The sequence below is a fragment of the Typopeltis vanoorti genome, chromosome 1 (assembly GCF_054136105.1).
Source record: "Typopeltis vanoorti isolate ZY-2024b chromosome 1, IOZ_Tvanoo_1.0, whole genome shotgun sequence".
Lineage (NCBI taxonomy): Eukaryota > Metazoa > Arthropoda > Arachnida > Uropygi > Thelyphonidae > Typopeltis > Typopeltis vanoorti.
In genome coordinates, this window is record NC_143549.1 from 134,753,098 (window position 1) to 134,778,965 (window position 25,868).

The 25,868-nt window shown below is 38.1% G+C and overlaps 1 protein-coding gene across 1 annotated transcript in view; it reads right to left on the bottom strand.

Moving 5' to 3' along the window:
• Window positions 1-25,868, bottom strand: part of LOC150110452 (chloride channel protein 2-like) — a 528,627-nt gene that overhangs the window by 177,948 nt on the left and 324,811 nt on the right. Inside the window, exon 13 of the mRNA XM_090399378.1 lies at window positions 16,545-16,614. Coding sequence (XP_090255504.1) covers window positions 16,545-16,614 — 70 coding nt within the window. The remainder of the gene's footprint in view (window positions 1-16,544; window positions 16,615-25,868) is intronic.

Here is a 25,868-nt window from a genome sequence, read left to right on the forward strand (position 1 = left end):
AGCCGCTTCACGCAAGACCCGTGCCGGAATATCATCCAATCCCACAGATGTGTTCACATTAAGGTTCTGTAATAGACTAGTCACTTCCACTTCATTCATCACTATTCCCGTATAAACTAATGGTTCCTTCATTTTTTCAATGTCACCACCTGGATGATATGCTTTTGCAAAGTGCGTGCTCAGTAACTCCACTATATCGACTGATTCAGTGACCTCCTTACCATCATCATTCCTTAAAATCATTTTGTCGTGTACAGTTTTTTTTCTTGCTTGCAACATATTGAAAGAACTGTCTGGGATTCTCTTTTGCTTGCAAAGCTAGTTTCCTTTCATAATCCGCTTTTGCTTTTTTTACCACACTCGTTACCTTTCTGGCCTGCACTTTATACTGTTTGTGTGCCTGCAGGTCACCCCTTTCTTTAAATTCCCTCCACAGTTGTTTCTTTTTTTGCAGCTCAAGCTTAATGGTGTTATTCATCCATTTAACCCCTACTTGTTTTACTATTCGGACCCTAGGTATACAATCAGCCATAACGTCCTGTAAATGCTCCTTGACCACTTCCCATGCTCTATCGACGTCCCGCCCTTGCAGTTGTACATGCCATGGCACTGATCCAAGCAATCTCCTAAGCTTGTCATACTTGCCAGCACGGTAATTCCACATATACCCTGTCTTAATCAAAAATTTCACACCTTTAACCACCTCCCAGGTCAAGACTTTATGATCACTCTCACCAATATATGGCAACATGGTCATATTCATTACAGTCAAATTCTCAGATACTATTACCAGGTCAAGCACTCTCACACCCCTAGTATTTTCAATTACATGCTGTCTCAGATAGTTATCCCTTAATAAATGAATAAAATCCTTTTCCTTCCTCACATGTGTCCTCTCCTCCTTCCAATCAATGTTACCATAGTTGAAATCCCCCATAATAATTACCCTCCTTCCACTCATTTCATCAATTTCCCTATGCATACTATCTCCACCATCTATTCCATCACCTGGTCTATAGTAGCACCCAACTGTATATTTTATTCTGCCAGTCTCAATCTCACACCAAATAGCCTCAAATGAGCTCCTTTCACTATCCTGCGATACAACTTCAATTCTCCTTGGCTGCAGTTCATCAGCTATCATCAATAATACCCCTCCCCCCATTTTATTCTCTCTGTCCCTCCTAAACACACTATAACCTACACATTCTATCCCACTAACTATATCATCTTCCGTCAGCCATGTTTCACTAATACCAATAACCTGTGGCCAGGAAGAGCCAATCAAGGCCAAAAATTCTTCCTTCTTGTTCCTAATACTCCTGGCATTAGTATACATGAAATGCAGTGATCCCTTAGTCCCACCCCTATATTGATGCGTTATTCTAAATGACCCATTCCCATTTTTTGTCCTTAGTGCTGGCTCGGGTACATTATATACATTCTTACACCTTAGATCCTTACACCCCTCCCCCCATTTTATTCTCTCTGTCCCTCCTAAACACACTATAACCTACACATTCTATCCTACTAACTATATCATCTTCCGTCAGCCATGTTTCACTAATACCAATAACCTGTGGCCAGGAAGAGCCAATCAAGGCCAAAAATTCTTCCTTCTTGTTCCTAATACTCCTGGCATTAGTATACATGAAATGCAGTGATCCCTTAGTCCCACCCCTATATTGATGCGTTATTCTAAATGACCCATTCCCATTTTTTGTCCTTAGTGCTGGCTCGGGTACATTATATACATTCTTACACTAAGATATAAAACTAAAGGTAAAATTTCTATACAAGTGCTTCTACATTTCTGATAAATCATTAACTCTTTTAAGAGAGTGATAACGATGTTAAGTCTGAGTGAAACATAATTTTCCTTAATATTCTGGTTCACTCCGACTTAACAAAATATGCTTTTATCACATTCATATCATGCACAAATCTTATCATAGAACCTCCATATACTCTCTTCTTTCTCACACTCTTCCCACTAATTTTTCCTTTAATTCTCCTTTCTGCTGTACTAAACATGTAAGACAAACTTTCAGGTCATTCAATGTCACAAAAGGAACTATGTCTCTCGTTACTACCACATCATTCACATTACCTTCCATCATTTTAATTCTCTATAAGTTTATCACTGTTTTCTTGCTTTCAACTTCCCTCTCATATTTCTGGCACTCACTTAGAAAACATTTCCAACATGCAAAAAGTCATCATTCTCACTTTTGTGCCAGAAGCCATTCACCCTGGGTAATTAAGTACAGTGCACATACACTACATCATATGAAATCTCTCATAACTCTCTCATGAGCAAAAGCACCTTGGCCACCAATGTTATTGACATTATTATTATTTTACGGCATCTCCATGAAGTCTGGAGACTCATCATGGGATACTCTATTTCAGTGGTTCTTAACCGGTGTTCCCCGAAACACTTGTGTTCGCGAACTGGTTACAAGTGTTCTGCTGGTGAAAGATGTCATGACACAGTTCTGAGTGAAATTAGCTACTCTGAATAAAAATGTCGAGGGAATTATTTCCATTATAACAGAACAATCAACAATATTGGAAGAAAAGATTTCAAACTACTTTCCTTCCTTAAATACACACAATTATGACTGGATACAAAATCCATTTGGCACAGTTAATACATCGAGTTGTGAATTTTCATTACAAGAAGAATAGTTCATTACCTTGTCAACAGAATGTACTCTAAAAATGAAATTCTCTGAAATAACTCTTGAGGAATTTTATATTTTTGTTTATGCCGAATACCCAGCTCTCTCCACAAGGGCACTGAAAATTTTGTTACAGTTTTCAACATCGTAACTATTATTTAAGGAATTGACAGCGTATACTAGAAATATAGATTAAATAAACTTTAATATATACTTTCCGATATTTCGGCGAACGTCACGTTGCCATCTTCTTGGGAACTTACTATAAAGACACGTGCACACAAGTAATAATAACAGCAAATGAGACTGAAGCTAGGAAGCTAGCATTTTCCTAAAGTCCTGATGGCCCCCTGGCAGGCTATATTGGTAGTTCTTGGCCTTTGGGCTGAAGTTCTTCTGATAAAAGTTTCCCAAATTTGGAGCAGTTTCATGCATCCAAATTTGTTGAGGTTTGGCATGTTCCTAAGGGCCGAGGCTGATTCCATGAATAGCCTTTCATACTTGAACTTGCTGCGGTGTATTACTGTGGCTTTCTTCCATCTTATTCTGTGGCGAGTATCCAGAGCGTGGTCTGCAAGCCCAGAGTGGCTGTACTGGTGAAATCGGATGTAATCCTTGTGTTCTGAGATTCTGATATTTGCTGTCAGAGGAGTGAATCCGGGCCATGTGGCCAATGTGTAAATATTGCTAAAGGATTTGCCTGAATAACTTTCCTCTAGAGCTCATTAATAGGGTCACTCATTACACAGGCACCACCATACGTTTCCCCAACGTTGGCCCGGATTCACTCCTCTCCTTCCTAACACACTTGAACAACCAACACCCTAGAATCAAATTCACCCTGGAAAAAGAGGAAAACAATAACCTCCCCTTCCTAGACACACTAGTCACCCACCAACCTGATGGAACCTTGGTTTTCTCAGTTTATAGAAAACCCACCCATACAGGCAGATACATTCACCAACAATTCCCCCCCCCCTCACAACAATATAGAGTTATTAAAACATTATTCAACAGGGCAAAAATAATCTGTTCTAATGATCAAGCCCTAACCACTGAACTAAATCACATCCGTGACACTTTCTCAGCCAACGGCTACCCCCTCCAAAAAATACTTAACCCAGTTATCCACAACCCACCACCCCCTCCCCTTCACAAAAAAGATTACTCTAAATCCATCACTATTCCCTACATCAGAGGCACCTCGGAAAAAATCAATAAAATCTTAAAAAAACATGACTTGACCACTTGTTACAGACCACATAGAAAACTGGCATCCCTTATCCGCTCCACCAAAGACCAACCACTTCCCCTAGACCTACCTGGTGTATACCAGGTCCCTTGCAGCTGTAAACTGTCCTACTTTGGCCAAACAGGCAGGACAGCAAATATCAGAATCTCAGAACACAAGGATTACATCCGATTTCACCAGTACAGCCACTCTGGGCTTGCAGACCACGCTCTGAATACTCGCCACAGAATAAGATGGAAGAAAGCCACAGTAATACACCGCAGCAAGTTCAAGTATGAAAGACTATTCATGGAATCAGCCTCGGCCCTTAGGAACATGCCAAACCTCAACAAATTTGGATGCATGAAACTGCCCCAAATTTGGGAAACTTTTATCATAAGAACTTCAGCCCAAAGGCCAAGAACTACCAATATAGCCTGCCAGGGGGCACCATCAGGACTTTAGGAAAACGCTAGCTTCAGTCTCATTTGCTGTTATTATTACTTGTGTGCACGTGTCTTTATAGTAAGTTCCCAAGAAGATGGCAACGTGACGTTCGCCGAAATATCGGAAAGTATATATTAAAGTTTATTTAATCTATATTTCTAGTATACGCTGTCAATTCCTTAAATAATAGTTATCATGTTTAACCAGCGTATAAGCCTCTCAACAAGAATAAAGTTTTCAACATCATATTTGTGTGAGCTCGGTTTCTCAATATTAACCAATATAAAAACTAAAAGGCATGAAGGACTTACAATTATAGACAAACAGATGAGGGTAGCTGTATCACATATTAGACCTACAGCTTTTATAGTGAATAACTGAATCACATATCAGCCTTATAGCTATATCACATATTTTAAACATATATACAACATCTTGAAAAAATTATACTGACAACGCTATTTTTCTAGGAAAAATAGAGGCGAACTATGTAGTACATAGTTCGCAGAACTATGTACTACATAGTTTGAACTATGAAGTTTGAACTATGTAGTTCTGCTGTACATATGTACATTGTACAGCAGAACTACATAGTTTGAACTATGAAGACAATGTATAATGCTAATCAGACGTTGTTAAGAATTTCTACCTTCCATGGATGCGCTACCATAGACTAAAGTATCATTAATCAATTGGGCAATTTGATTGCCCTCGTGAAATCAACTGTGACTGTTATTTCTGAAACGTGCAAAAGCCGACAAGCTTAAGTATCGCATTAAAATAAGTTCCATTTTTATAAAAGGCAGGGTATGTTTATTGTTTGTTAGTTTCATGACAATGCTTTTAGTGTTCCCCAAATTTTTCTTATAATCAAAAGTGTTCCGTGACTTTGAAAAGCTTAAGAACATATATGCTCTAATTAATCATTATACACAAAAATCCTATGATATCTTTACTTGAATCCATTCACTGTCAATAAACTGACAACCAATTCTAGCAATCCATTCCACTCACCACTCTCCATGCAAAAAATCTGCTCCACACACACCCTTACTAACCACACTCTTACACAACTTCCACAGATGGCCACCTAGTTCTATTGCTATTTGTCATATATTGAAAATTTTCATTTGCATCAATTTTATAAAAACTCCTTTAACATCTTAAAAGTTTCTATCCTGTCCCCACTTTTTCTGCTTATCAACCAAACTTTATAACCCACAAACCTTCAACCTATCCTTGTAGGGAGTATTCCACAGACCTATCACCATCTTAATCACTTGTCTCTGATTCCTCTCTACCACCTCCTGGTCCCTCAAAGAAGCCCAGGTGACCAAATCGTGCATAGTAGTCAAGATGTTGCTGAATCATGGCCTTAATAAAGAAGAAGAATAACTGCCTTATCTTTACTTGTTAGCATGTTTTTCAACATCCAAGTAATCTTTTTAGCTATTTTACCAACTTTTGCAATATGCCCTCTGAACTTCATCTCTCTGTGAACCATTATCCCCAAGTCTTAGCCTCATCAATTTCCTACAATTCAATACATCAATATGATTCACTATACTGCATGCAACCTTTACAACCTTACATTTTGCAACATTAAATTGACAGTCATTATTATTATTATTATTATTATTATTATTAAACAAGACCTCATGGAGTCAAAGACTCATCTAGGAGGTCCTTTTATCTCACACACATCTCATCATACCGGGTCTTAAACACATTCAAACTCCTTGCAGACACCACACTCTCAGGCAAGGCATTCCAATCATTCACAACTCTGCACGAAAAAAACCTGCCTCTCACTCCCCTACTCACACCCTCTTTATACAGTTTCCAGGGATGACCTCTGGTTCTCCCCTGATCTCCCACTATTCGCTGTAGAACTTCTCCACCATTGATCCTATAGCAACCCCTTACCAACTTGTAGGTCTCTATCATATCTCCCCTCTTCCTTCTCTCCACTAGTCTCTGCAAATTACATCTTTTCAATCGTTCCTCATACTTGACATTCCAGAGGTCAGAAACTACCTTAGTCAGTCGCCTTTGGACCCTTTCCAACATCTCTTCATCCTTCTGAAAACCAGGTGACCAAATCTGGGCACAATAGTCCATGTGTGGCCTAATCAAAGCCTTATACAATGGAACAAGAATCTCCCTACTTCTACACGTCAGTGTCCTCCTCATCATTCCCAGAAGTCTTTGTGTTGTCTTCACAATTTTGGCGATGTGACCCCTAAATTTTAGATCCTTATCCACTATCACTCCCAGATCTCTTATTTCCTCTACTTCCAACAATATATTCTCACCAAGCATAAATTCTGCATCCCATCTTTGTTTTCCAAATTTTAAAACCTTACATTTTGCAACATTGAACTCACATCATTTGCTTGCCCAATCACTCAATTTATTCAAGTCTTCTTGCAAGGCCACAACATCTTCACTACTCTTTATGGTTCGTCCTAACTTTGCATCATCTGCAAACAACTGAATATCTCCATCCAAATCTTCGCCAATATCATTAATATACAAGTTAAATAGTAATGGCCCTAAAACAGATCCCTGAGGCACTCCACTAGTGACTTTCCTTTTCCTGGATATTGCACCCCCATACACAACTTGTTGATACCTATCAGATAGCCAGTCTCCAATCCAATGCACTAATCTAATATCCAACCCCATCTGCCCTAGTTTGACTGTCAACTTATCATGAGGTACTCTATCAAAAGCTTTTGCGAAATCCAAGTATATTACTGTGTATCCTTCTCCTCTGTCCAAGGAAGCAGTCACTTTATTGTAATAAGTAAGTAGATTACTAAAACACGACCTCCCTTTAGCAAATCCATGCTGTCCATCAAAGATTATACCATTGTTGTCAACCCAACTCTGGATCCTAGTTCTCACAAGCTTCTCCAACAACTTAACCACAACACCTGACACACAGATAGGCCTATAGTTTGATGCTTGAGTTCGATCACCTCCTTTATGAAGTGGCACAATCTTGCCCTCCTTCCACTCTTTAGGGACTTGACCAAGTGCAAGACTCGTATTAAAAAAATATGTCAAGGCAGGTGTCAACTCTCTGGCACATTCCTTCAGAATACGCGGTGATATATTATCAAGTCCCACAGCCTTATTTACATCTAATTTACTCAACTCCCCGAACACCTCTTGCTCACTTACACTCAGTCTCTCCTCCCCATCATCAACTGCTCTTAATCTCTCCATGAAGTCACATTCACAAGATTGAAAGATCTTTATGAACTGCTCATTAAGTATCTCCACCACACATTCTGCAACAGCTGTCTTTATACCATTTCCTCCAATCAATGTCATCCTTCCATAATCATTCTTTCTTTTGCTGGCTACATATCGAAAGAACTCCCTAGGATTCTTTTTAGCTTCATTAGCTAACTGCTGTTCATACCTCTCTTTAGCTACTCTCCCCAACCAAGTCACTCTCCTTGCCTGGTCTTTGTAGAACTCATGAAATTGGTTACTTCCACTTCTCTTATGCTGCCTCCACAATGCCCTTTTTCTCTGTATTGCATGCTTAATCTCTTTATTCATCCATCTCATACCTAACTTATTTAACCTTCTCACCCGTGGTATACATTTAGACATTGCATCCACTAAATATTTTTTGAAAATCCCCCAAGCTGCATTGATCTCTTTTCCAGCTAACTCCTCATTCCATGCTACACCTGCAAGCTGTCTCCTGAGCTCTTCATAATCACCCCCCTTGTAGTTCCACATATACCCTTGCACTGCTGGCAACCACCCAAGTAATCACCTCATGGTCACTTTCACCAATTGGTGGATGATTTGATACCTCATTGATAATTACATCCTCCGATGAGATGACCAAATCCAAGTCTTGTGCCCTCTGTTACATACTGTCTGAGGTAGTTATCCCTCAAAAACTCAAGAAACTCATTTTCTTTACTTCCAGTTGCTATCTCTTCATTCCAGTCTATATTGCCATAATTAAAATCACCCATAATGATCACCCTTTTCTTATTTGCTTGGCTTATTTGACCATACATTTCACTATCACCACCATCCACATTACCAGGTCTATAACAACATCCCACCAAGTATTTGATTCTATTCACCTCTATCTCACACCATACTGCCTCAAAACCACTGGCCCCATTTCCCCCTTGCATCTCTACCTTGTATGGACATAACTCTTTCTCTATCATCAATAGCACTCCCCCTCCCTTTTTACCCCTTCTATCCTCACGAAACACATCATACCTTTCCATCTCTATTCCTGTCAGGATGTCATCCTCATCTAACCATGTCTCACTTATCCCGACAATCTCTGGGTGCACAGACGCAATTAGTGCAACCATTTCATCCGCCTTGTTTCTTATACTTCTAGCATTGGTATACAAACACAACAACTCATTTCTGGATCTACAGCTAGTTCCACTGATACCACTCACTCGATGTGATCTCTCCATGCTGGACTGGGGCCATTTCCCTTTCTGCTTCTTCATTTTAGAACCCTTTGCAATTCCATCTGTTTCCTTTTGATCCCTGATCATCCCATTACTTTCCTGCCTACACATTCTCTCACCTCCTCTTAGAGCATCCACCTTTCTCACGCTGTGTATCCCTGTCCACCCTGAGCCTCCCCGTTTCCCTGCTCCTCTTGCACACCCATTCTCTCATTATCTATACTCATACCACTCACTTCCACATTCATTTCCACTCCTTCAATCTCTCCTGTCTTACTCTCCTGCTCTTCCACATCACTCCCCTCTCGATCTGATTCATTCTCTCTATTCACTTCTCTACCTTCCAGCAGCAGTCTCTCCAAGCGACTCACACCATAACCACTCAAATGCAGTCCATCGCTCCCATACAGCTCACTTCGTCCCTCAAACTCATTCCACACATTAACAAACTGTACTCCCATCTCCTCACACATTTCAGCCAGAATATCATTCATAATCCTTGCTCTCCGCCTCATTTCACCACAATCATACCTAGGCAACACACTGACCACCCTTCCTGTCACACTATTCTCCTTTATCTTTCCAAGCAGTCTCCTGACATTCATTTTGACATGCTCTTTGTTCTCTCTCAAATCATTCGTACCAATTAATACAATTAACTCTTTTGCTCGTTCCCTCACACATTTCAGCCAGAATATCATTCATAATCCTTGCTCTCCGCCTCATTTCACCACAATCATACCTAGGCAACACACTGACCACCCTTCCTGTCACACTATTCTCCTTTATCTTTCCAAGCAGTCTCCTGACATTCATTTTGACATGCTCTTTGTTCTCTCTCAAATCATTCGTACCAATTAATACAATTAACTCTTTTGCTCGTTCCCGCCTCATATTCAATGCCTCAATCACTCTACTCATTTTACCGCCTGGAAAACATACCTTGTGCATTTTATCCTCTAGCACACCTTTAATAATGGAGTCGCCATACAACGCCACTCGCTCATCTTTTGTTAACTCTTTCATGCCATCATGATTTATTTTAATAGTTTTGACCTGCATTCTCTTAATTTCATTCCGCATCCATTTCATTTCTTGCTTCATCCAATCCAATTCACCTTCTGAACCTCGCGACACATTCACTCTATCATTAAATCTTTCTAACTTTCTAACTCTCGACCTTCTCTTCTCACTTTCCCTCTCATTCATCCTTCTTTGTTTCCGTACTTTCGGTCCAACATACGTCCAACTTTCACCGTCATTCTTCTCACTTTCACTCTCACATATCTTTCTTTGTTTCCGTACTTTCGGACTAACATGCGTCCAACTTTCGCTATCATTCTTCTCACTTTTACTGTCATTCATCGTTCTTTGGTTCAGTACTTTCGTTCCAACATGCGTCCAACTTTCGCCATCAGTCATTCTTTTTTCGCTATCATTCATTCTTTCGATTTTTTTTACTTGCGATTTCTGCACCACGCCATTTCTACTTTCATTCGTTCTCTCAATTTCGTTTCTTTCTGCCTCACTTTCGTCCCTTTTAACATCCGTTACGGTTGTCAAATCGCTCTTTTTCTTTTTTCCTGATTTTTTAACATTTTTTCGCCTGTCTTTCTCGGCATCCTCTTTCAAACGTGCACTCGCGACACAATCTGTACTAGCACTTTCTGTTATCAACTTCATATTCGCATTCATCAATTCCTCGTTCAGGTCACATTTCGCACACACCCTTCTTCCATCCGCACTAAACATCCACAAATCATTTATGTAATCGAAGGAATACATATAACAGACCTCACACTTAACGAACCTACTGAAATCCAAATTAAAATCATGGAATGACAATGCAGCCGCCATTTTTTTTCTCTGCAGGTTACTAGGTCTAATATTAACGTTTTCGTATTTAGTTTAAGCAAGAAAAAAATAACCCCACACTAATAATATCGGTAGCGTACAACGTTTACAGCCGCTCTTACTTAAACAATTATGCATATATACTTAATTATTCCTAGTAAAACTTATCTGAATCAGGAGCTCTTCAAAGCACGTTCGTAGCGCTTGACCCACTAGCGCCCTCTAATAGCGCCCGCTGATGATGCAAATTATCATTTGCATCATCAGCAAATAACTGAATATTCCCTCTTAAATCTTTTCCCTATGTCATTGATATATACAAATTAAATAGTGGCACAAGTACCTAACTCTGAGGTACTCCACTAGTCACCATCATTCTCATAGATTACACTCAACCATATACTACTCTCTGGTGTCTATCTGTCAGCTACCCCCCATATCCATTCCCATTTGCTCCAGTTTTCGTAATAGTTTTCTGTGTGGTATTCTGTTGAATGCCTTGGCAAAGTCGAGCAATATCATGGTATAGCCAATTTGCTGTCACTTTATTATAAAATGTGAATGGATTACTAAGACAGGATCCACTCTTAACAAAGCCATACTGCACACTATAGAGTATCGTATCCCTATCCACGAAATGTTGTATTTTACCTTTCAACAACTTTTCCAATACTTCAACAACCACTCCTGATATATTAATTGGTCTATAGTTTTCTACCTCTGGCATGGAGCCACCTTGATGCGATGGTATTGTCTTACCCTCTTTCCACTCCCTTCGAACCCTGCCAGAGCTGAGACTTAGATCAACTACAACTTTGCCAAAGGTAATGCTAATTCTCTTGCACGTTCGCATAGCACACAGGCTGATCTGCCATCCAGGTCTCACTGTTGTGTTCACATTCATATTTTTCAATATGATGAACACATCTTATTCATCTACCTCAATGTTGATATGCATCTCTGTAACATCAGGGACTATAAAATCACCATCTGGATGACATACCTTTGCAAAATGATCACTCAGCAGCGCAGCTATTTCTTTTGATTCAGTCACCTTCCTACCATTAGCATTGTTTACAGTCATCATACCATAATCATTTTTCCTCTTACTTGCTACATAGTAAGAAAATTCTTTTGGGTTTATTTTGGCCTGTTCGGCTAATTCTCTTTCATAGCCTTATTTGGCCTTTCTTACCATACTGACCACTCTTCTTGCTTCCACTGTGTACTGCTCACGAGTATGGTGATCACTTTTTTCTTTATATTCCCTCCACAATGTTTTCTTTTTTTGCAGCTCTTGCTTTACATCCCTAATCATCCACTTGATTACACCTTTGTTTATCCTCCTGACCTTGGATATGCAGTCTGATACTGCTACTCTCAAGCAATCTCTGAGTGCTTGCCATACACTACTGACATTCTTACCTTGCAGCTTCTCAAGTCATGGCTAGATGACTACAGAGTCTCTCATAACCACCAGTATTATAGTTGAACATAAACCCCTTCTTGTCAAATAATTCCACATGTTTGGCAGCTTTCCATAACAAGATCACATGGTAACTCTCCCCATTTGGTTATGAATATATATCTTCTGGTGCTGTTATCAGATCCAACACTCAAACCTCTTGTCTCTGCTATAACATGTTTCATGTAATTATCCTATTAGCAACTGTATAAATCCCACTTCCATTTTGCTATACCCCTTTTCTCCCTCCAATCGATGTCCCCATAGTTAAGTCTCCCATATTAATTGTTTGACCTACACTCATTGTGATAATCTGTCAATATGTGGCATCTACATCTTTCTGTGACCCCCCCCCCGTCTATAGCAGCACCATACAAAGTATTTTGTTCTATTTGCCTCTATCTCACACCAGATAACCTAATTTGAACCATTTCCCTCAGACCTAAAATCCTCTTTAACTTCCAATTCTTCAACTATCATTAGCAATACCCCACCACGTCCTTTTCATTCTATCCTCCCTGAAAATCCTTTACATTCTATCTCTGTAACTATATCATTTTCATTCAATCAGGTCTCACTGATGCCTATAATTTTTGGCCAAGTTGAGCTGACCAATGCCAAAAACTCCTCACCCTTATTCCTGATACTTCTTGCATTTGTGTACACACATTTCAACATTCCTTTGTACCCATAGTTACCCTTGTGTAATGTCATTACCAACCCATTCAAATCTGAAACCTGTGAAATCCTGTTTGGCATTGCATAAATATTACTATATACATGCTCATTTATTACAGGGGTGGTCAGACATGTGCTTGATTTCATCCAACTTAATATCTCCAGTTTTCCTGGTTTTGCACTACCACGCTCTCACTAATCAACACTTTCTTCGAACATTAACTCCAAAACCATTTAAATGTAGTCTGTCAGGCATATATAAGTCCTTCTGTCCATCAAATTCACTCCATACATCAATAAACTGCACACTATTCCTCCTTAATAAATCTTCTTATTGACAATCATGGCCCTTCTCGGTTCTGTTCTATCATACTGAGGTAGCAGACTCAGAATCTTTACTTTCTTGCTCTGCATTTTTGCTTCCACTTGCAACTCTTTCATATTTTCTCTCATTGCATATTTCTCACCTTTGAAATCATTTGTGCCAGCCAAAACAATTAACTTGTTTGCTTCTTTCTTTTGCATACTTGCAGCATCACTAACATCCTTTATCTTCGCACCTGGAAAACATGCTTTCATCACTTTTTCATTAATTATACCTGTTATCATCGAATCTCCTGTTATCATCGTTCTTCGTCCTTCTGTACCACACACACACACACATACACTAATCATTTCTCCAGTTGCTCGAGCACATTTTGTCCTCTGAAGGAGTCTGTGTAAGCATGCGATTTCTTTCCTCGCTAGCATATCATCATCATCTACATTATTATTTTCAACTACTTCATTCAGTGAATGATAGTGCACAAAATACGAATGAAAGTTTGTGCACTATCATTCACGGCTTCCACTACATTTTCCACAACACCTTGACAATCCTGCCTTGTATTATCATTATTATCAGCCACTTCATTCTTTCGTGACTCGCATTTCTTATACTTGCTAATGAAATATTTGCATCAAATATGTTCTCCATTCTCACTCTCGTGCCACAAACCATTCACTCTTGAGAATAGATTAGCATACACTACATTGCACTAAATCCTGCACATTGTTCAGACAACATTGATGTCTTCGTCACCATTTTTCTCATATGCATTGCGGCCATAACAAAAAATATTTCAGAAAGTATATCATTTAATAATAGTTAACTAAACAACACAGTCAAAAATAATCAAATATATATAACAATAATCGTTAATATCTACTAAAAAATAATGACCTAGATGAGAAACACATGTAAGACGTGTGTTAGTACTAAGGATGACATTATGTAAAATACTACACTTAAACAATATACATGTAACAAAACTTGAAAAACACGAATATTCATTCAATTATTCACGTATAAAAATAAGAAAAGCCACCAAAATGATCAGTAATATTATGAAATATTTCCTGAAAAAAAAAAACTCCTTAGTATGCCAAATGCTCGTATTAACACTCCACAAATCATCCTCTAATGACCATATCATATTATGATTAGCTTTACTGCTGTTGTACAAACAATTCAAGGCATCCAAAGTGGTTATCACGGGAGGCCTGCTCAACCAACATACCACCCATCATCAGCAGAGGGCTGACAAACAAAATAAGCTGTGGAAATTACTTGAGAAGGGATCAAGAACTAATTATTTTAAAAAACATTTATTAAGAAACCTAATAAACCTATATTATTAAGTCTTTTTCATATGATATTAACATAATTAGCATGATTATGAATTTTTTATGTGACTCTCAACCCATGAGAGGTTGTAAACTTATAGTTACATTAGTACCGTGAGAGACTAAGGGATTTTTATTATGTTTCTATATTATATTTTTATAAAAGATATTTATTATTTTTTACTATCATCATCACTTTCCTGATATATATACTCTCAAGAGGTGTATAGCATACTATGAGAGTGTAACATGTTTTTGATAGATGTTGAAAATTCTTCCACTTAGTTATGCTATAAATTAAAGATGTCAAGAAGTTATTATATATTCCTGGTTTAATCCTTTATCCAAGTGTCAGCAAACAAAGCTTGTATGTGAAGTAACTTCACAACTGGGAAACTTGTATATAGAAGCTAATGACTTAACATCACTTGCCTTAGTATCTTATCTCTAATCCAGAGTATTTTAGTAATAAGGTGTGACACCTTTAGCTACTTATATATGGAAATATGACGTCTGCATTACTTCAACCCTGGTATCTATTCTGGGTCTGGCTCCCACTGATGAGACCTCAATAAAGGTCAAAACAAGTCTGGGTAGTAACCCTTCCCATAATGCACAGCATTATACATCAGTGGCGGCCGGTGAAAATTTTAAGTGGGGGTGCTGCATATATACAAAAAACTTTTTTTTCCTAATCAGCAACGAATTTATTAATAAATAAATTTACATATTAAAAATTGCTTTATTAAAAATATTTCATCCTCACCACAAACAAACATTAATAATAAAAGTTTCGTAACAATAGCAATGACAAGTGCAAATGAATATCGCGTTAGATCGCAGTGCATTTGTTTCGTGTAATGATAATTGAAAAAATATAATTCTTTTCATATTTTAAACAGTGACACTCATCATAATTCAGCCTTGTATCTATAATAAATAAATAATTATATGTTATTTTAACAAAATAAAATTAGATTTACAAAAAAATAGTTCACCACGAATATGCACCAATAATAAACATTTCATATCTCACAGAAATAACGAATGCAGGCATAAGATGCACTGCCCAAGTGGCAGTGTATCTAATGACGTAACGTGCAATGACAAGCGCAAACGAATATTGGCATTAGATCGCAGTGCATTTGTTTCGTGTAATGATAATTGAAAAAATATTATTCTTTTCATAATTTCAACAGTGACACTCATCATAATTCAGCCTAATATCTATAATAAATAAATAATTATATGTTATTTTAACAAAATAAAATAAGATTTACAAAAAATAGTTCACCATGCAGACAGACACACACACACACACACACACACACACACACACACACACCAATAATAAACGTTTCATATCTTACAGAAATAAGGCACTAAAGCATACTAAAAATACACTGCCGTTTTGAGCAGTGTGGGAATGACATAAATGCAATGACAAGTGAAAAGGAATATCGGCTTTAGATCGCAGTGCATTTGTTTCGTAATCTAAAGCGTTAATCGAACAATTCCAATTATTAACTATTCAATGTCCAAACATAAGCTGTAACCTTGAACATGTTGCACTGCATTTATATAATGTTGTAAGCATTGTTATTATTTATAAACACAAAGAAAATTTAATTTTATCATTTTTACCTTGGGGATGCTGCAGTGTCGCAGTGCTTATGTATGGGCTGCCACTGTTATACATGTCTGTAAGGATATGTGCTTTGCATTACAGGATATACTAAGGCCAGTGATGCGAAGTCATCAGCCTCTATATACAAACAGCCCAGTCATGAAATCACTTCACACTTGGACAGATGATGAAACCAAAAATATAATTTCTTGGAATCTTATTATTCATAATTAAACCCAACAATCATCTCTTGCTAAAGAAAGTATTTTCTATTAGTATCGTATTTTAGCGATCTTAAAATATTTATATCATTTCATTTCACCTAAGTAGTCAATTAAATTTTCCCAATCTTCACAGATGAAAACATGGCAATATCATACAACATACTCTGACTAAATATTTATATGCATGTTACACCTACCTATTCTGAATATGGGAATGAAAACACCTGCAGGCACAGGAAGTGTGGCACATACTGTTGTCATAACAAACTAAAATAGAAAAAGCAACACAGGATATATAACATATATGTATATAAACATGAAATATGATTTTCCTAAAATAGAAAATAAATATAATTCAAGAAAATATTTTGTAATATTTTCTTACAAAGTCGCCGGAGAATGTGGCAGGGAATTTGAGACTATTCATCAATTAAAGTGCTTTTTAATTGATGAATAGTCTGACTTCTGTCGAGATTTGTGCTACGTTATTTTCTGGAATACGAGTGTCCTTCAGTGGTTGTTTTTGAAATTAGTTGTTGTTGCTATATTGTTTATTTTGGTTACCGAGAAAACGGAGTCAGAATCAGATGCATACCTGTGGAAGAGAAAACTAAGATAACATAAGCTTTCATTATTTAGTTTTATTTTATTTATATTTAGTATACTTAAATGTTTTGTTTATATTTGTTTGTACTTTTACTTATATAGTTATACTCCCTTATACTTATTTAGCATTTAGTTGTAATAGTTCTGCGACATTATTCTGAATAATGGCGGCAGCGGCAGTTAAAACTGCAAATGGCATATCGCCAAGTCCTCCCCATTTAAGGACACCATTTTGAATGATATCATACAAGATTTCGTAGCATGCGGGACTTGTGGAATGTATGCGTCCCAGCAGTTGTATATGTGGCAGGTAAGAGAAGGGGAAATACGTATATGCACAAAATGCAGGGCAATGGGAGGAACTTGGCAAGTTAGAGATGACTATAACTGACCTTGTTGAGTCAGAGGTGGGAGATTCTCCATGTAGAGAGATGAGTGGTATGATAGAGGGCGAGAGAAATATCAATAAAATAATGAGAGTGGGGAGTATGGAAAGGTTGAAGGATTGTGAAATTTTTGGAGATGGTTTCAATTGGGATGATGAATGGCAAATAACAGTGGCCGACTTAGAGAGAGATGAACTGAAAGAGCAGGTGGAATGTCTAGGGAATGAGATGAGAAAAACAAGATTAGGTGAATGGAAGAGACGAATGTATGGCAAATCAGAGTAGGAGTGAGAGAAAGTTATGGGAATGGTAGAAGAGGAGCGAGAATAGGAACAGCAGAAGAGAGGGAATGAGAGAGAGTTATGGGAATGATAGAAGAGGAGAGAATAGGAACAGTAGAAGAGAGGGAATGAGAAAGAGAGTTATGTGAATGATAGAAGAAAAGAGAATAGGATAAGTCGAAGAGAAGGAATGATAGAGAGTTATGGGAAGGACAGAAGAGGAGAGAATGGAAACAGTAGTAGAGAGGGAATGAGAAGAATGCGAGGGAGCACTGGAACCAGGGATAGAGTGATGTCAGGAAGGCAGGTAAGGGGAACATGGAAAGAACGTGTTAGAGGAGAGAGAGTGAGGGATGGATGTGAGCAATCGAGGAACAGGGTGGTAATAGGGACTCAATAATCCGTGGTGTTCAAGATAGGATGCGTGAGGAGTGTTTGCCTGGAAAAACAATAGAAAGTGTGGCTATGGCAATTAAGAGGGGTGAAAGGGTGGATGAGATGATTGTGATGGTAGGAACAAATGACTTGAGAGGTAATGTAAATTGGGCAGCGAGAAATATGAGATTCTTGCTTGAGGTTGTACAAAAGATGATGCAGAGAGGAAAGATAGTGTGCATGTTGCCTAGGTATGATATTGACGAGCTGAGCAGAAGAGCAGTAATATTCAATAACATAATAGCTAGAATGTGTTAGAAGAGAGGATTGGAATATGTGGATGCTTGGAGGGTTTTTATCCTCAAACATACACTGATTATTGCGAGAGACTGCTTGCATTTGAATGAGGAAGGATGTAGGCATCTGGAGAGACTGTTCTGAACGAGTCAATGCAGGGAAACTAGAATGCCCAGGGTGGATGGTAGCAGGGGTGGCCTCTTGTGGGAATGGGTACTTAGGAGTAGGGGGACGACATCAGGTAACGCTGAACCCAGTGGAGTCTAGAGAGGATAATGCTGGATATAGAAATAGGAGAATGCCAGGAGAATCCAGAATAAAGGAGAGGAATTGGTGGCGCTGATAGTATCAGCCTGGCCAAAGATTATTGGGATCACTGAGATGTGGTTGATAGATGAGGATATAATAACAGGAACAGAAGTTAGCAGGGTACAGCATTTTTCAGCAGGATAGGAAGGGGAAAGCATGGTGGTGGAGTACTGCTTATGATAAGTGACAACTTAAAGGGTGTTCGGGATAAATTTGACATATTTATAATTAATTATATTTTTCCGTAAGTTACATGTATTAACACACACTTCTCTTCATTTAAAAGTTTGGACCCTTCTTCATTCATATACAAGATGTCAGAAAGGATGGATAGCTGAAACCCACCTGAATCATGGAAGAGAATAACTTGTATCATGATGATTCGTGCCCGCCATCAAAATAAGGATATTACGACTGCTGCCCAATGCTCCCTGAATACAGTAAAAACAATCAGGCATGAACTAGAGACTTGCAATGGTGACTACGAGGATGTAGCAAGAAGAAAGATCCCTAGCAGACGATCTGATTGCGTTCGTACAGCAGAATTCCTCGCAAATCTGCAGGAACAGGTGTTGAAGAACCCTGGCATTGGAATTCGGGCTTTGTTCGTGGAGTTGCTAACTGTAGTCAAGCCCTGGATAACAAGGGTAGCCAATGGTAGGCCGTATGTATGGCAGCAGGATTCGGCCCCTTGCCACACCTCTGGGAAAAGTCAAAAATGGTTGTCTGAAAATTTCTATGACTTCACCAGTCCAAATGTTTGGCCTCCAAACTCCCCAGACCTTAACCCCATGGATTATTTTGTATGGGGCGCAGTTGAAAAAGACACCAATCGCACTTCCAGTAATACAAAAGCCCAGTTAATGGATAAAATTAAAACAGTTTTTGCGGCCCTTACCAGGGAGACTGTAGCATCAGCTTGTTCGAGGTTCCGAAGCAGAATTGAAGCTGTGATCGATGCTAATGGTGGTTATTTTGAGTAAATCTTGTTGATAGTATTGTAATTAACTCTGCCTGTAATGTTTTTTTGTCAATTCATTAAATTTAATAGATACAAAGAAGATTTTCTTTTTCCTTACGAAACTGTCAAATTTATCCCGAACACCCTGTATGTCCTTTAAGAGTGGTGGCTTTGAAAGGCAGTGACACTAATGATTTTAAAAGCATATGGTGTGAGATAGAGATGGGCAAGCCAGGATATTTAGTGGGGTGTTGCTGCAAACCAAGGAGCACAGAGGGAGGGGACCAGGAGATGTTTAGACAGTTGAGCTTGGCAAGTGCAAGAAGAATGATTATTACGGGAGATTTTAACTAAAACAGTATAAATTGGAGAGAGGAAAATGCATGTAGCAATAAGGGAATGGAATTTCTGGAATTCTTGAGGGAGAAATGTCTTAGATAACATGTAATAGTGGGAACAAGAGGTTCAAAAGTTTTGGATTTGGTCATAGCATCAGAAGAGTTGATAATAACTGAGATGACATCTCTCTCACCAGTTGGAGAGAGTGACCATGTGGTTTTGACTTGGAAGATGAATAGACATGCAGGAGTATCAAAGAGACGGGAACATATGTGGAATTATAAGGCAGGTGATTATAATAGTCTTAGACGTCAACTTGGAGATGTTTCATGGAGGGAGGAATTGGAATGCTGGGATATCATTAGTGCTTGGAAAATTGTGAAGGAATATTTGTTAGCAGCAATAGTAAGCTGTATTCCACAAGTGAAGAAGAGGACACAATTTGGAGTAAAGTGGATGACAAACAATATTAAACAGGAACTGCATGCAAAAAAGAGGCTATGGAAGAGATATAAGGAGACAGGTGAAGAGCAGATGCATGAAGAAGACACAGGCCGGGAGAATGACTAGTGGTAAGGAACTCGAAACTGGAATATGAGAAGAGATTGGCCCTAAGATCCAAAGAAAATCCTAGGGAATTTTTTTTAGCTATGTGGCCAGTAGGAGGAGAAATGATTGTGGAAGAATGACAGTGTGGGATAAAAATAGGAAAAGAGTGACTGATGCAGAGGACATAGTGGAATTGTTCAATGAACACTTTATTGGAGTATTTCATCCTGGTGGAGTAAATTTTAATACTACAGCGGTGCCTTGGTTAACAACAGCCTCAGATAACAACGTACTTGGTTAATGACGAGTGGCTGTAAGAAAAAAATCTCTTGGTTAACGACTCTCGATTATGTGAACCTCTATCCGATCTAAAAAACCGGAATTTTCCAATCGCACTCAACAAGTGGAGGAAGACATTGTCAAATAGAGAACAGCCATGCAGCATAACTGTGAAGCTCAGATATGTTTGACCCATCATAGCCAGTTGTTTACGTTTTCCATTTATTGTTTCTTTTCTTGTAGTGCACTGTGCTTTATTTTAAAATTTGTGGTTATAAATGCGTTTTATGATGAAAATGAGTATTTAAGCATTTATTTTTTATGTGTTGGTTCATATAGACAATAAATTGGCGGGTGCATGTCACTGTTCGTTCGCTATCAAAAGGCAAAATCAAATTTCATCTGTATAATAATCATTGTATCTATAAGCTGCTAATCAGTGTATGTTACGGTAAGTGCTGTATCTAATATCGTCACCTTAAATGCACTAAGTCAAAAATTGCAGGTTTTGAATTTAACTGTTAACTACTGACGAGCTAAAAGAACTTTTCAAGCAGCAATGTGAAAAAAAGGAAATGGAAATTTTTTCTGAAGATGAGGATGGAGAGAAAGAACAAATTATTACTGCTGAAATCAAAAATGTTTTGGCAAAGTGGAAGGAAGTTCAAAATGTTGCTATGAAATGGAATCCACCAAATCTGAGGTTATCAGAACTGCAGATCTATTTAATGAAAAGTCCATGCAGTTTTACAGAAACATTTTAAAAAAGAGGCAGAAGCAAACAACCCTAGACATGTTTTTTACAGGTCCATTTGTCAAAAAATTCCGAAGTGAGCCCAATTGTCCTTCTGGTGAAGATTGATAATTAAAAACTGTTTTCATGAACAATTAATTTTATTAATGTTAATTTTTTTGTAGCAAATACATATACTGTATAATAAATAAATGATATTTACCATATTTTTATGACATTTTAAATGAGTTTTATCTGCAATTTCAATATGTACTATGGATGTGGGGAGGAGCCGGAACAAATTAATTGATTTTCAGTTAAATCTTATGGGGAATCGCGCCTTGGATAACGACGGTTTTGGTTAACGGTGGTAATCCTGGAATGGATTACCGTTGTTAACCAAGGCACCACTGTACAGGGATAGGGCAGGTTCAAGGTTAAGAGGTGCAGGAGGAGAGTGTGTTCCAAATACTCAGTACTCTGGATGTCAGTAAAGCTGTGGGACTGGATGGTATTTCACCACGAGTTTTGAGAGAATGTGCTAAAGAACTGACAACTCCTTTGATGGCTTTTCAATGAAAGTCCAGCTATTGGAAAGGTACCCAGGGAATGGAAGGAAGGTAAGATAGTGGCATTGCATAAGGCTGGAAGCAGACTGGAAGTGTCTAATTATAGGCCAGTTTGTGTGTCATCAGTAGTTGCTAAGAACTTGGAGAAATTAGTGAGAGACCGTATACAGCATTTGGCAGATGAGGGTAATGTTATCTGTGAGAGTCAACATGGATTTGTGAAGGGGCACTCTTGTTTTAGTAATATGCTAGCCTTTTATAATAAAGTTACAAGAGCAGTAGATGAGGAAAAGGCATATACTGCCATTTTCTAGGATTTAGCAAAGGCATTTGACAGAGTGCCACATGATAAGCTGATGTTTAAGTTGCAGCACATGGGTTCGGATGTCGGGTTGGTCAATTGGATTCAGGATTGGCTGTCCGATAGGAGAGGTGTGTAAGGTGGGGCAGTTTCAAGGAGGCAGAGGGTTACAAGTGGGGTCCCACAGGGCTCAGTCCTAGGTCAATGACATTGTCAGTGGATTGCAGGGAGATATTCAATTGTTTGCGGATGATGTGAAGCTGGGAAGGGTTAGTAATAGTGCAGATGTGGTAGCCCTGCAAGAGGATTTGAATAAGCTAGACTGATGGGCAAATGAATGATAGGGTGTGTGTCAGTTTAATGCAGCAAAACGTAAGGTCTTGAGGTCTGGGACATATCGATGAGATGCTGCATACTCTATGGGAGGAGCTATGCTGGAGGAAGTAGGGGAGACGAGATCTGGGGTTGATGATTGATAGAAACCTGAAATTTAGGGGACATATTGCAAAGGTGGTGAAGGTAACACAGAGGATTGCTGCAATAATGAGAAGGACACTTCCCTGCAGAGATAAAAGAGTTATCATTTCTTGTATAAGACCCTGATCAGACCACACTTAGACTATTGTTCTCAGATTTGGTCCCCAGGATTTAAAGGGAATAAATTAACTGTGGAAAGGGTACAAAGGCAGATAACAAAGATGGTTTCAGGACTGTACAATGTTAGTTATGAGAATCGGTTGAGGGAATGTAGACTGCAGAGTTTGGTGGATAGAAGGAGAGGTGAAATGATTGAGACTTTTAAACTGTTGAGATGTGGTTACAGGGTTGACACTGGGGAGTTCTTTCGCTTGGTTGAACAGCAGGAAGGAGTAATGATAAGGGGCCATCCCTGGAAGTTACAAAAGGAAACTGTGAGCAAGAGGGTGAGGAGTGGTTTCTTTGCATGGAGGATAATTGAACCATGGAATGCATTGCCTGATAGAGTGGTGAGAATGAGAATGGTCAATGAGTTTAAGGAGTGGTATGATAGACTTTGTGTTTCCTAGGAGGGACCTCCCACGATGAGTCTTGATAAACTGTGTTTCCTAGGAAGGATTTCCTGCAATGAGTCTTTTGACTCCATGGAGGCCTGAATAATAATAATAATAAAAAGAGTAATTACAAAAATATAAAATCAAACCTACTTTTTTAAAAATAAATAACTGAGCTATTATAACAATAATAAACCCACAAATTAGAAAAATAGGTTATTCTCACAACATCCACAAATTTATTTTGAATTTTTATCTGTCATTAGACTGGCTGAAAGTAACAACATCTGTAATCCTTTTGTATGGAAGAATCATAATATTCTCGAATAAACAAGAACAGAGTATCATATACTATACAAAAATCATACGAGAATTATCTCATTAAATATTTCTAGTAAAAAGTAATAAGGAGGATGCCACTAGAGGGTGAAGAAAGAAGTACTACTAATCGCAAGGTGAAAAAGAAAAAAAAGCAAGTTTTGATATTACTGATTAGTAATTTTTCTATAAATTTAGAGTAAATCTAGTCTAAATTATAAATTAGTACACTAAGTGAAGAGAGTTTGAATTTTGAAGTTTTTTCTTATTTACTGTCACAGTGTTGGATTATTTCTTTGTTTCAATTATGGCAGTTGTTACCATGCCATCAGTTAAAGATTACATTTTGCACAACTTATAGAAATTTTGTAGATACAGTGGTGGCAGATATCTTGTCAAGCAAAAATGCAGAAAGTAAGAGATGGAAGAGTGCAAATCTGCATGAAATGGAGACAATGGGAAGAAGCATTGGGTAATTTCAAGCATTAGTATCTCCAGTTTTAGTAGCTAGTGATGGATTTTCAGAAATGGGTGAGTGAGGAGGGGGGGGAAGAGAGAGAGAGAGAGAGAGAGAGAGTAACAAGTAATGTGATTAAGGGTAAAGAAGGTGAGGAGGAAATCATGAATATCAAGTGAAGGTAAGATACTTGAAGAGCAAGTGAAAAGTATGAAATATGAGTGGAAGAGGATAGAGGGGAAATTAGAAGGCTTGAAAGCTAACTGATGTCTATGTGAAGTGAACAAAACAGAAGTTAGAGAAAGTTGTGGGAATGAGAGATAGAGAGAGAGAGAGTGGTAGAACCAGGGAAAGACAGGAAATTAGGGTACATGAGCAAGGGATAGAGACATGAGAAACAGTTAACTGAAAGAATGAAGAGTGCTAGAGAGAGAGAGAGAGAGAGTGGAATGCAAGTGAGCAAGGAATAAATGGAGCAATAAGGAGTGTGATACAAGGAAATTCAATGATTCATGGTGTTTGGAATAGAATATTAAGATTCAGAATAGAATAGAATATTAGAATGCCTGGATGACTTATAGAGATTGTGACTATGAGAACAAAGCAAGGTGAAAACATGGATGAAATGATAATGGTTGGTATAAATGACCTGATAGATAGAGTGAACTGGGTGATGAGAGTTTTTCTAGATATGATAATGCAGAGTTGAAAAGAGAAACAATAATGAACGAATGACATAACTGCAAAATATTTTGAAAGGGAGGATATGAAACATGGAATGCTTGGAGTGCATTTGAATGATAGAAGAGAGCTCTATGCAAGAGATGGTTGGCATTCGAACATGGAAGGATGCAGCCATTTGGAGAGACTTCTATTCATTCTCTGGGCAAATGATTGTGTGAATGATTGGGAAACTAGGTTGCCAGGGTAGAATGTGGTAAGGGTGGCCTCACACAGATAGCCACTTGAAAGATGGGAAGATGAATGGTATATCACTGAGTGGAGTCTTGAGGAAACAATATGTATAGGAATACTGATAATTCACTGATGTTTCTCTAAATGCCAGTAGTATCAGAAAGAAAGGGAGAGACTTGGTGGCAGTATAGCCTTAGTTTGTCAGAAGATTACTGGAATTGGTGAAAAGTGGTTAACAGAAGATGATGTCCTTACAGGAATAGAAAGGAAATGACACTGACAGAAATTATTGCTGAAGATTTGAAGAAACAAGTAACAAAACAATGACACACTGTGGAAAATTTGCTGTTAAGTTGGATGAGAGCACAGGTGTTTCTGGCATGGCTCAACTTTTAGTATTTGTTAGATATTGTTTTAATAACGAAATACATGAAAATTGTGTTTTTGTGAGCTACAAAAGAACAAGATGTACTCGAGAAGATATATTCTCAGCAGTAAATGATTTCTTCAATAATAAAATTTTATAGGAAAACTGTATAAGTGACCAGGGAGGAAGTGCCATTTTAATTAGAAAAGAAAAGGGATTTATGGCTAGAGTTCTTAAGGCAGTACCTTATGTAAAATTTATTCATGGAATCATACATAGAGAAGCTCTTGCAGTGAAAATGTTGGAGCCAGAGTTCTAAATGAACATGATATCAATACAGTTAATTTTATCAATTAATTATATTGATTTCTCACAATAAACATAAATATATCATAATAATAAATGATATATTTATTATTATGATTCAGGCCATGCAATGCAGATAAAG